The following is a 12526-nucleotide window of genomic DNA, read 5'->3' as shown; positions in this document are numbered from 1 at the left end:
TAAAAATATAGGAGACAGAATTCACAGCAATACTTAGCTTTCTTTTAAACATATACTTCTTAGTTTATGATATCTTTTATCATTTATCAAATCTGAATGAAACTGTTATTTCAGAAATAGTATAAAACTTAAATTTAATTAACAAGGTAGGAAATTAAGATTACATTGAATAGAAATATAAAAGGCAATATATCAGTAATTTTTAACCTTTTAAGCATACACTACATAGTCTAAAATAACGTGTATTACTAATCTTAGAAATCTGAATGAAATTCTTTGTGATTGTTATATTACATGCTCTTCAAATATTTTATATATTAATAAGGATTTCATAGTTTATTTATATTCTGAGAAATTACTTTGCTACATGCTACATACAAATAAGGATAGAAAAATAATAATTATATTACAATGACAGTTATAATTACTAGAATACTTTAAGGTTTGCAAAGCACTTTACATATGTCATCTCAGTTAATATAAATGTAAAAAGAAGAAATGCATTTTAAGTACTATTATTACTTAAGTGAATTTTACAATGGAAACAGTTAAGAAGGTCTGTAATTTTAAAAAAAAGATTATTTACTATTATAGTATTGCATGATCATCTATAAAATGAGGGAAATAGAACTAGATGATATTCTGAGATCGTTTCCAGCTCCAAATCTATCTTTTTTGAAGATTTTTGCATTCAGACTGCATAGTTCTTTTTCTGGATGTGGGTAGCATTTTTTATTTCTTATTTTTTGTCTTTTTTTTTGTATTGCTGAGAAGAACTATGTCAATCATACTTGATCATCACAATGCTGCTGTTGATTCTTTTTACTTCACTCAGCATCAGTGCTGCTGTTAGTTCTTCTCACTTCACAGCATCAATTCATGTAAGTCTTCCCAGGTTTTCCTAAATTCCAACTGCTTATTGTTTCTCACAAAACCAGTATTCCATTACATTCATACACCACAATTTGTTCAGCCATTCCCCAATTGATGTGCATCCCTTCAATTTCCAGTTCTTTGACACCATGAAAAGAGCTATTATATTTTTTGTACCCACAAGTGTTTTCCCTTTTTTAATCTCTTTCAGATATAGACCTAGTAATGGTATTGTTGTATCAGAGGGTATGCAGAGTTTTATAGCCCTTTGGACATCGTTTCAAATTGCTCTCCAGAATCATTAGATCAGTTTACAACTTCATCCACAATGCAATGGAGGTCTAATTTTTCCACATCTTCTCCAACATTTATCATATTCCTTTTCTGTAATATTAACCAATTGGATAAGTATAAGATTGTATGTCAGTTGTTTTAATTTGCATATGTTTTAAAAATATAGTGACAGAACATTTTTTCATATGATTATAGACAGCTTTAAACTGTCTAAATCATCTAAAAACTGACTATTCATATCCTTTAACCATTTATCAATTAAGCAATGACTTGCTTTCTTATAAATTTGACTCTGTTCTCTATATATGTGAGAAATGAGTCTTTTATCAAAAATACTGGCAGTAAAAATTGTTCTATTTTTAGAATTTGCTTGTGATATCTTTTATGTCTAAATGATACACCCTTTTTTTTTACTTTAGGGTATGATTGATTGATGGCTAATTGGATTTCTTTAAGTAATTTGGCTATAATAATCCTGAAAATTTTCATTTTGGGATATTTTTCAGGCGCTAAATTGGTGGATTCTTTCAATGACTATGTTACCTTCTGGTTCTAGAACATCAGGTTGGCTTCCTTGATAATTTCTTGAAAGATGCTTTCCAACATCTTGTTTTTAATAATGATTTCAGGTAGTCCAGTAATTCTTAAATTAGCTTTCCTAAACCTATTTTCCAGGTCAATTGTTTTTTCAATGAAGTATTTTACATTTTCTTGTATTTTTTCATTCTTTTAATTTTATTTGACTGATTTTTGTTGTCTCATAAAATCATCAGCTTTTACTTGCCCAATTATCCAATTAGCTTTTGTACCTTCTTTTTCCATTTGGCCAATTCTACTTTTAAAAGACTTGTTTTTAATCAATGAATATTTTCTCCATTTGGCCATTTCTATTTTTTAAGGAGTTATCTTCTTCAGTCAGTTTTTATGCTTCCTTTTTTCAAGATATTGATTCTTTTTCACAATTCTGCATGACTTGCATTTCTTTTCTCAATTTTTCTTTTATCTCTTATACTTGATTTTTTAAAAAAAAATCTTTTTGAGATGTATCTCAATTCATTTCTTTTGAGGTTTCACTTTTTGACATTGCTATCCCCCTCCAAGTTTATTTTGATTTTTCCTGTTGCCACAGTGACTTTCTATGGTCCAGCCTTTTTTTTTCTTATTTTTTAAAAGTTGAGTTCTGCACCTGGGACATAAGGTACTATCCCAAGCTTCTTCCTCCACAGAAGGGCCAGGGTTCTGGTCCTGGCTTTCTGTGCCTGGTCCTCGGGTACTTGTGACTTATCCACTGTGTTGGATGGAATGGCTTGGCCTAGCCATGCCTACTGGGTTGGAGTTCTGGGGCTGGCAATTTGCCTTCTGTGTTGGGACTGACGCTGACCTCCTATATTACCAGCTGGCTGAGGAACCTTGGTTGCTATCTCTGCTATGGCTAAGAGCCTCTTTCTCCTGTCCTGGACATACTTTGTGCTAGACTGCACCTTCCTTTTATCCAAGTGAGACAGACCTTTCCAGAAGTTATCTTAAACTGAAAAATTGTTTCACTCTCATATTTTGTGGGTTTTGTTGTTCCAGAATCCATTTAGATGCTTGCTTTAACATTGTTTCTAAGGGAAACTAGGGTAGCTCAGGTAACTTCTTGGCTTCTCTTCATCATCTTGGTCTCTTTTGGGTTCAAATACAGTACTTTTTCTAGCATATCATTCTGGACCCAAGATACTTAAGAGCAAGTCACTTATACTATCCGAGCCTTTTTCTTATGAGTAAAACAAAGATAACACCATCCGTTCAGAGTTGTAAAGATCCAATAAAATAATATCTATAAAACCCTCTGAAAAATTTAAAAGTACTATGTTATATTCTTATTGCTATTCTTAGTATAAAAATTGTTATAACTTTATCTTCCCTGCAGGATTGCTGTGATGAAAGCAAGAAAACACTTTAAGCATTCAGTCTCTATGTGTATGTATGTGTGTATATGTGTCTGTGTATTGTATATATAAACACATTACAGATATACATACACACACTTATACATACACAGACACAAAACACATACAAATATATGTATCTATATGTGTATCTATATGCATGTTAGGGATAGGGATAGGGATTGGACTTGTGATTTTACTGGAATATGGATCTCACAGTTTAAGAAATTTCCTCTACCAGTATAAGCCACCACATTCTCTGCAATTTATAGTCTTAAAGAATTGCCTGAAGCTATGAGAGGTAAACTGAGTGGCTGCAAGTTACACAGCCAGTATGCATTAAAGACAGGGCTTGAACCTAAATGTGACTAGTTGTAAAATCAGCTCTCTCTTCAGTGTGTGTGTGTGTGTTTGTGTGTGTGTGTGTGTGTACACATATATATGTGTGTATATATGGATATATAAAATCATTCTTTTCATTCAGTGTAATAGTTGATTTTTAATTTATTTGCCCTCGGCTTCTCTCTTAGATGCTACATTCAGTGAGAATTGTTAAACCCTATGCTCAAACTTCTTTTAAATCCCCAAAGTGAAAAACAGTCACCCTTACTTTAACATTTAATATCTGACAGCTTAAGAAACCAGATTTATAAACAAGACTTTGATTTTCAAAAGAACATGATGACAAAAATTTCTGAAAATTAAGGGGATGGAGAGCAGGAAGTGAGACTATTTCAATTCCAGTCAAATGAGATGACACAGGATAATGGAAAGATGTTTTTCAGACTTTGAGAAAGCAAGAAATAGTTTTTCCTTGTTTCAAACTCATCATATCTGGGTGTCATTTCAGGCAAGCTGGTCATGTCTTTTTCATAGGCTTCATTTTATAAATTTCACCCTTTTTTCCTTCCCCTCTCAGGAAAACATTTTCAAAGAAAACTGAATCAATTTATTACAAAACAGAAATTCCTTCTCCAAGTGTTCAAGGATGTTGTACTTAGGGAAAGCTGGCACAATGCATCTGAGCTTTTTCACTTCTTAAATGGTTTAAGACATTTCTAATGGTCACAAATAGCTTAACTTCAATAATGGATTTGTACAATGTTGTCATCAAAACTTACAATGATTTCAGCACTAAAATCCTAGGGCAGAGATGAAAATATTCCTCATGTTTCAAAAACTTTCCACTAGGATAGAGAAATTTATCTCCTGTTATAATTTTGACTTTGTCAAAGTAATTGCTTAAATGCTAAGGCAGAATTTTTTTTTAAATTACTAACTCAGTATTTCAATATTGTTATAATTGGAGAAGTAGTGAATTAGTAATATCAACAGCTATGGTCTTTTTGATCTTTTATTTTTTTTTAAACACTCACACTCCCTTTTGTTCAAGAAATTTTTATATGACCCTGGGCATACAGGTCTATAAGATACATATACTAATGAAAGATTTACTGATAATAAATCCCTACATTCAGTTATAAGACCTCAAATGGGATTGTGAATCACAATTTAAGAAGCTGGGTTTTAGGTGACCTTTAGCTTTCAAATGTCAGAAGATAAAATTGAAATAAATATTAATTAAAAGATATCAGGTTTGAAAATCATAGTAGTTCAACTATGTTTGTAGTTTAAGTAACTGAATATATATAATGAGGAAGCTTTATTTTTTTGTCCTCGAAACTTGTTGAAATCAATGTCAATGCTTAAGAATCCAGGATTATCAGTAATTTTAATGCTGACTTAGTAGTTATCTTTTACAGACTTGTATTTTTTAATAATTTATACTTGATAATTTTAAGGCAGTTTGTAAAAGATAAAAGAAGTCCTCAGAAGGCCTCTGGAAACTTCTGAACTGCCTCTCAATTTTTATAAACTGTTACAAAGACATATACAAATTCCTTTCATTGTTAAGTTGCATCTGCTCATTATATTAAGGTATTCTTTCATACATTTACTTATTCAACAACTGAATATAGAATGAAGAGTCTTATATGACCCTCGTATAACTGATGAGATGTCTTCACTTCTGTTTAAACCAGGGGTTTTATAAAAGTACTAGATTGTTTTGCTTTGGAATAGAATTTGAAGTTTTGTTCTTGTTCTAATCTATTTTACAAGTTAACACAGTTTTGAACATTTTGGGGCTTTCAGTCTTTATGATGGAATCCATAAATAATAGTTCAGGATACTCTCTAAGAATAAAGAGAGATGAGAAAAATTTAGGGGTATGTATAATCAGCCAATTTTAGAATATAAAGTTTTTATATCTGAATCATTTAACATTTATTATCATAGAGGAAAAGGTATTGCCAGCATTGAAATTGTCTTAAGCAACCATATTCACAGTGCAGGGAACATTAGGGTTCTACAAAACACAATTTGTTATTTTAGAGAATTCATGAGTTTAAGTATATTTCAAATTAATATACTTGGCTCTTAAAAAAACATACATACATATGTAGTTCAGTTCAAATGCTTGGTCCTAACTTCTCAAAACTTAGTCAATATTTTTCATTTGGCTTTTCTAGTTGTGATGCTCTTACCGATATTCTTTGTTTGGCTGACTTCCAAGATCATGCACTTCACTTTGTAAGTGTACTTTATTTTTTAGAATTGTAGCATGTTTCTGAGGCGATTTTTCCTTTTTCATCCTGATTGGAAGATCTTATGTTTCCTAAAAAATAAATTTGTGATGTCAGGTAATGAATCCAGCTGAAGTTCAGGTTTTCAAAGTGGCCTAAATTAAATCAATTGAGCCAATTAACTGAAAATAAACCAAAGGCACCTGTTAGGTTTGATGTCAGGATTAATGATTAATGACACATGTCAGAAATGTTTGATGCCAGAACCAAGATTTTATATAAATATATATATATCCTTATACTATACAATGAATGTACTATCTAAGTTCTGTGGACATTGTGCACTCTTTGTGCCTCATTTTCTCTTTGCTTATCAAACATACATTATACAAATGCTGTGAAGATAAAAAGTCAAATATTAGATATGAAAATCTATAGATAGATCTGTACAGTAACAATCCAGAATATTATTATTGAAGATGATTCTTTTGGACTAAGATTTACAAATTACTCTATATTAAAATGGGTCTTGCTAGTGGCCAAAGAAATTGCTGGGGGAAAAAAATCACAAAGTGGAACTGAGTTGCATTCTATAGCTGAGGAGCTAAGATTTGGAATTTGACATCTAGGCTAAGAGTCTGCAACTGTAGATCACAGACTAAATCCAGACAATTGCCATATAGCCAATGAACTAAGTATGGTTTTTACCTTTTAAAATAAAATATTATTAAGAATGTCCTCCTTTAATACTACCTAAACTAATCTATTTATTTAGTACTATACCAATCAGACTCCCAAAAAACTTTTAATGACCTAGAAAAAAAATAACAAAATTCATCTGGAAGAACAAAAGGTCAAGACTTTCAAGGGAACTAATGAAAAAAAAAATTAAATGAAGGTGGCCTACCTGTACCAAATCTATTTATAACTCAGCGGTCACCAAAACCATTTGGTATTGGCTAAGAAACAGACTAGTTGATCAGAGGAATAGGTTAGGTTCACAGGACAAAATTGTCAATAACTATAGCAATCTAGTATTTGACAAAGACCCCAGCTTTTGGGATAAGAATTCACTATTTAACAAAAATTGCTGGGAAAACTGGAAATTAGTATGGCAGAAACTAGGCATGGACCCACACTTAACACTGTACATCAAGATAAGGTCAAAATGGGTTCATGATCTAAGCATAAAGAATGAGATTATAAATAAAGCAGAAGAACATACTCAAGTTTACCTCTCAGTCATGTGGAGGAGGAAGAAATTTGTGACCAAAGAAGAACTAGAGATCCTTATTGATCACAAAATAGAAACTTTTGATTATATCAAATTAAAAAGGTTTTGTACAAACAAAACTAATGCAGACAAGATTAAAAGGAAACAATAAAACATTTTTACAGTCAAAGGTTCTGATAAAGGCCTCATTTCCAAAATATATAGAGAATTGACTCTAATTTATAAGAAATCAAGCCATTCTCCATAATAAATGGTCAAAGGATATGTATGAACAGACAATTTTTGGATGAAGAAATGGAAACTATTTCTAGCCATATGAAAATATGCTCCAAATCACTAATAATCAGAGAAATGCAAATTAAGACAACTCTAAGATACCACTACAGACCTGTCGGATTGGCTAGGATGACAGGAAATGATAATGCTGAACATTGGAGGGGATGTGGGAAAACTGGGACACATACATTGTTGGTGGAATTGTGAATACATCCAGCCATTCTGGAGAACAATTTGGAACTCTGCTCAAAAAGTTATCAAACTGTGCATACCCTTTGATCTAGCAGTGCTACTACTGGGCTTATATTCCAAAGAGATCTTAAAGAAGGGAAAGGGACCTGTATGTGCAAAAATAATTGTGGCAGCCCTTTTTATACTGACTAGAAACTGGAAATTGAATGGATGCCCATCAATTGGAGGATGGCTGAATAAGTTGTGGTATATGAATATTATGGAATATTATTGTTCTGTAAGAAATGACCCAGCAGGATGATTTCAGAAAGGCCTGGAGAGACTTACATAGAACTGATGCTGAGTGAGATGAGCAGAACCAGGAGATCATTATATACTTCAACAACAATACTATATGATGATCAATTCTGATGGATGTGGCCCTCTTCAAACATGAGATGAACCAAATCACTTCCATTTGTTCAATAATGAAGAGAACCAGCTACACCCAGCGAAAGAACTCTGGGAAATGAGTGTGAACCACAACATAGCATTTCTAATCCCTCTGTTTTTGTCCGCTTGCATTTTTGATTTCCTTCTCAGGTTAATTTTATCTTATTTCTAAGTCTGATTTTTCTTGTGCAGCAAAATAACTGTATGGGCATGTATACATATATTGTGATTAATATATACTTTAACATATTTAACATGTATTGGTCTATCTGCCATCTAGGGGAGAGAGTGGGGAAAAGAGGGGGAAAGTTGGAACAGAAGGTTTTGCAAGGGTCATTGCTGAAAAATTATCCGTGCATATAGCTTATAAATAAAAAGGCATAATTTTTTTTTTAATTTAAAATAATGTAAAAAAAAAAAAGAACTAAGCTCCAAGGGCAATCAAACTGTGTAAACCCTTTGATCCAGCAATGGCATTATTGGTTTGTATCCCCCCCAAAAAAATAATAAAAGATGGAAAAGGAAAAAAAATACACATGGATGTGGTAGAGGTTTAGGAAGAAGAAAATAGAAATAGCTTATTGTCCATGTTTCTTTCTTTTCCTTTTTCTATGTCCATATTTACTGGCTTTTAGAGGAGTTTTTTGATTTTGTTTTTAATTTATATTTTTTATAAATGGCAAGGATTGTATTCCTGAAAATATTTTTATATATGTAAAAAATCTCATTTTATTCACAGTGCATCATTTGTATCTTTTAATAATCAAATGTAAAATTTAATAATAAAGATGATTAGTTTTTTAAAAAGAAAAAAAAAAGGATATCCTACTTTGAACAAATGCAAAGCCTAAGAGTGAGGATAACCTTCTATAAAGGGAAATAATACAGTCTAGTGGATATAAATACTAATCTAGAAGTGAGAAGAGCTAAATAATGATCCTGGCTCTGCCTATAATGAACACTATTTTAAAACAATTTAAATAATCTCTTTATACATAATTTTCTTCATCTGTAGATTGTACTCTGTTGGAATCTTTACAAACTGCTGACTCATTAGAGTTGATAGATTATTGATCTGCTCTTACAAGAAGATGTTTTGGGCCAGAACCTGAAACAAGGTACTAAGTAGAACTAATTGATACAATGCTTGTGTTCACACCTTTACTCATTGAAGTTCACGCCTTAGGGAGATTTCAGGGTTTAGTATGAGATATCCGAATTCACACTTCCCTTGAAGCTCTTAGGGCCAGAGAGCTCGCTGAGAGATATCACACAATCCTACTCTCTCATATATAAGAAACAGACAGAGGCTCTCCGAGAGAATTTAGCTGAATTACATGGAGAAGGGAGCATCAGTTCAGCTGAGGAGAAGCACTCTCTTGGAGGCGCAACTAGATTCATCTTCATCTCACACCACTGTGGTGGCTAGGCTCCTGCACTTCCACCACTGAGACCAATGTGGTCTAAAAGGCTCTCCAGAAAGCTAGCCGAGCCCCAGGTGATGGAGACAAGAGATCCATTCCATTTTGTGCTGCCTGGAAGCAGAAGAAAGCAGAGGCAAAGGACAAGCTGCAAGAGCTCTTAGAACCAAGTTGAGAGAGAGAAGCTTCTAAGAAAAACTAACCAGGCTATTTTGGAAGGAGAAAATAAACATTTGAACTTTTATCACCTGGCTGCATTTTGAGGTGATTATTACTTTCAACTAAGTTGCTGCCTCTAGAAAACCTCCCCAAGAAACCTGCTCTCCCCCAGAGAGAACCATTATATTATTATAAAGAATAAAAACACCACAATACTCCTTCCTATCTTTTGTGGGAATAATATGAGAGTAAAAGCATGTATAACGCTGGAGACAGAGCAGCATAAAATTAGTACAGATTTTTGAAAATAATTATTATTGGATAAGATTTAAATTTAATTAAAACATGCTGCTTTGCATAGTAAGCACTTTCATCCATTCATTTACAAATTAGCATCTTAGAGTAAATAGTGCTATTAAACTCAAAAAATCAGTATGAAGCAACAACTTATATTTTAATATTTTAAACTTAAAAAGTTTTTTTATATAGTTGACAACTCAGTTTTATAAGATAAAATATGTGTCTATCTTTATTCCTTACACTGATGAAATAAAATCTCTTGACAAAATCATTATGGACCAATTATGGAAATTTAGTATCAAAAATTTGTGGGTTTATCCTTGATTTAAAGAAATTAAAATGGATTTATCACTGCATATTATTCCAGATTCTTAACTCTCTCAAGTGAAGTTTCCTAGTTTGAGAAAGTTTTATTCATGAGTTATATAGAAAATGAAGCTAATTATGACCTCAAAAACATAACATTGAATAGCTGATTATTCATTCATTTATCAAAGAAATTTAAACAAAATGTCAACTAAGAGGAGCTTTGGGAAGTTCTGAATCTGAGAGTGTCTCCATTTTCTATTTCCCTATTTCTCATTTTCCTCTGCTTTTCTTTCCTTATTGGATGATGACATTTGCCTGCAACAAAACAAATTTCTATTTTTCAGGCTACTCCAACCAGAGGAGCGTTTCTCCCAGAGATAGAGGAAAAAGCCTTTTAAACAACCTTAGAATTCAAGGTTTGGCAAAGTTTTGGCAACAGGCCAGGTGCCACATGCATTATGTTTGTATGCTTGAGAAGAATTCTAAGACGACTGTTAACAACATTTCTGGTATTCTAGCATACATACAGAGATAAAAAGATGGCCTCAAAAACCCTGAGAGTCAAGGTTGGTAAACATAGGGTTTAGGCAGGGAAGAGACAAACAGAAAATGGCATTTTCTCTGGTTCTTATGTAAAGAAGCCAGAGAACTCAGAACCTGGCTGTGGTTTCAGTGAACATCTTGTTTCCATATAGAGAAGCTCAGCATCCCTGTACCTGCAGCTAGTTGCCCTCACAACTTCATATGAGTGACTGATATAATTTTCCTATTATGTCGGTGGTAAGACAGAGAACTTACCTGGGAAATGAGATAAGCATCTCTCAGTGGACATGTGTGAAGGTGGGGATTGGAGCAAGCAAGTATGTTTTAATGCCTAACTAAATTTTGATTAAATATGTTTGCTTAGAATTCATGGTGAACTGGTTTGATTTGTACAAGAAACATTAATGGGGGATATGCAGCTATGGATTTGAACAGATTAGATAATTATTCTAACAGTATTATGGCACCAGGAAAAAAAATTAGAAGGCCTTCACACAGGAGACCCAATCCATGAGGCTAGATCATTGGAGCTCATTTAGAATCTCTTTATTTGTATGTTTTAGCATTGCAGGGATCCACGGAAGATTTTTTTTTTTTTTGTAATTTTTACCTCCTAAGCTGTGATGAATAACAAAGTTTTTCATTATTACTTTTTTAGGCCAAAATAATTGATTTTTTAAAATAATATATTCTATTGTTTCAAGGAGCTGTTAAAGCTACTATCATTTTTTGTTGATGTGATATTATTGAATTGTTATTGTATGTGTGAATGAAAAGTAGTGAACTTATTGTCACTATGGTATTCAGTTAGAATATTTTTACCTAATATTTGGAATAGATCTCTATTGAGGATCATTGTTCAGGAAAATAGTCTGAGGATAAAAATATTGCAAAGACTTATGCAAGGCTATTGACATCTTGGTGTAATGTATTATAATACTGTCAAAGGTATCCAGGATGCAGAAGTGATAGCTGTATTATATGAACTGTCTGAAACAATGGTATATATTCTAATAATTCGATTCTCTACTGTTATACAGAGATTACTGAGAAAGTTTAATTCAAACTCTCTCTCTTTTTTGTAATGGGAAAAGGAAGGCAGTGTGGTTCTGTGACAAGAGCTCAGAACTTCAGCCTAAAGTTCAAAGCCCAACTTTGTCATTAATTCTGTAGGACTTTTGGCAAATCTTTTAAGATACCTAATCCCGGTTTCCTCAATTATAAAATGGTGGGATTAGGTTAGATGATCTCTATGGTTTCTTCTAGCTCTAAAGAGATAATTCCATCCCTACTTATGTGATAGATGGGCAAGGGGAAATTCTTCTAGCAGCTCAAAATTTGAAGGCATTCCTCTCCTTAATGATGACTTGGTACTCATACCTTCCTCAGCAACTGGTGATTTAATAAATGCTCACAAAAATCAGATTATCATCTCAACACTGCTACATTGATTTCAATTCAGTATTATAGGATTTCTGTGTGCTAGAGAACTATGTTGAGACTCTAAGGGACAAAAATGCCACTGCCTTCAAAAAACTTCTAGATTCTACTAGGAAAATGTGTGTTCAAGCATAAGGAAATACAAAGTAAGGACACTAGATAGTGCAGTAGATATAGTATTGGGCCTGTAGTCAGGAAAATTTCTTTTCATGAGTTTAAATGTGACCTTAGACATTTAGTAGTTCTGTGACCCTAGGCAAATCACCTAATCCTGTTTGCTTCAGTTTCCTCATCTGTATAATGATTTGGAGAAGGAAATGGCAAACTACCCCAATATCTTTTCCAATAAAACTCGTCCCGAAGAGTCAGACATGATTGAAACAACTGAATGAAAGGCAATACTCAACCAGTGTTGTTTGAGTCCAAGTTTGAATATCTGAATAAAAACAAAGTTATGTTAAATAATTTCAAGAGGAAGAGAGCAATAACAACTAGGAAGGGCAAGAAAAAGTCCTCATGTAGGAGGTGATACCTAAG

General features: G+C 32.8%; 1 protein-coding gene across 4 annotated transcripts in view; it reads right to left on the bottom strand.

Annotated features, from left to right (window-relative positions):
* The window catches only part of LMNTD1 (lamin tail domain containing 1), a 130211-nt gene that overhangs the window by 66398 nt on the left and 51287 nt on the right, over positions 1 to 12526 (bottom strand). For all 4 annotated transcript variants that reach the window (XM_052001322.1, XM_052001323.1, XM_052001321.1 and 1 more), the window contains exon 2: positions 5645 to 5775. In XM_052001322.1, the coding sequence (XP_051857282.1) occupies positions 5645 to 5751 (107 nt within the window). In that variant the 5' untranslated portion in view covers positions 5752 to 5775. The remainder of the gene's footprint in view (positions 1 to 5644; positions 5776 to 12526) is intronic.

Source organism: Antechinus flavipes, chromosome 5, assembly GCF_016432865.1.
Source record: "Antechinus flavipes isolate AdamAnt ecotype Samford, QLD, Australia chromosome 5, AdamAnt_v2, whole genome shotgun sequence".
In the NCBI taxonomy this organism is placed as follows: Eukaryota; Metazoa; Chordata; class Mammalia; order Dasyuromorphia; family Dasyuridae; genus Antechinus; species Antechinus flavipes.
This window is presented reverse-complemented; position numbering and strand designations above follow the sequence as displayed.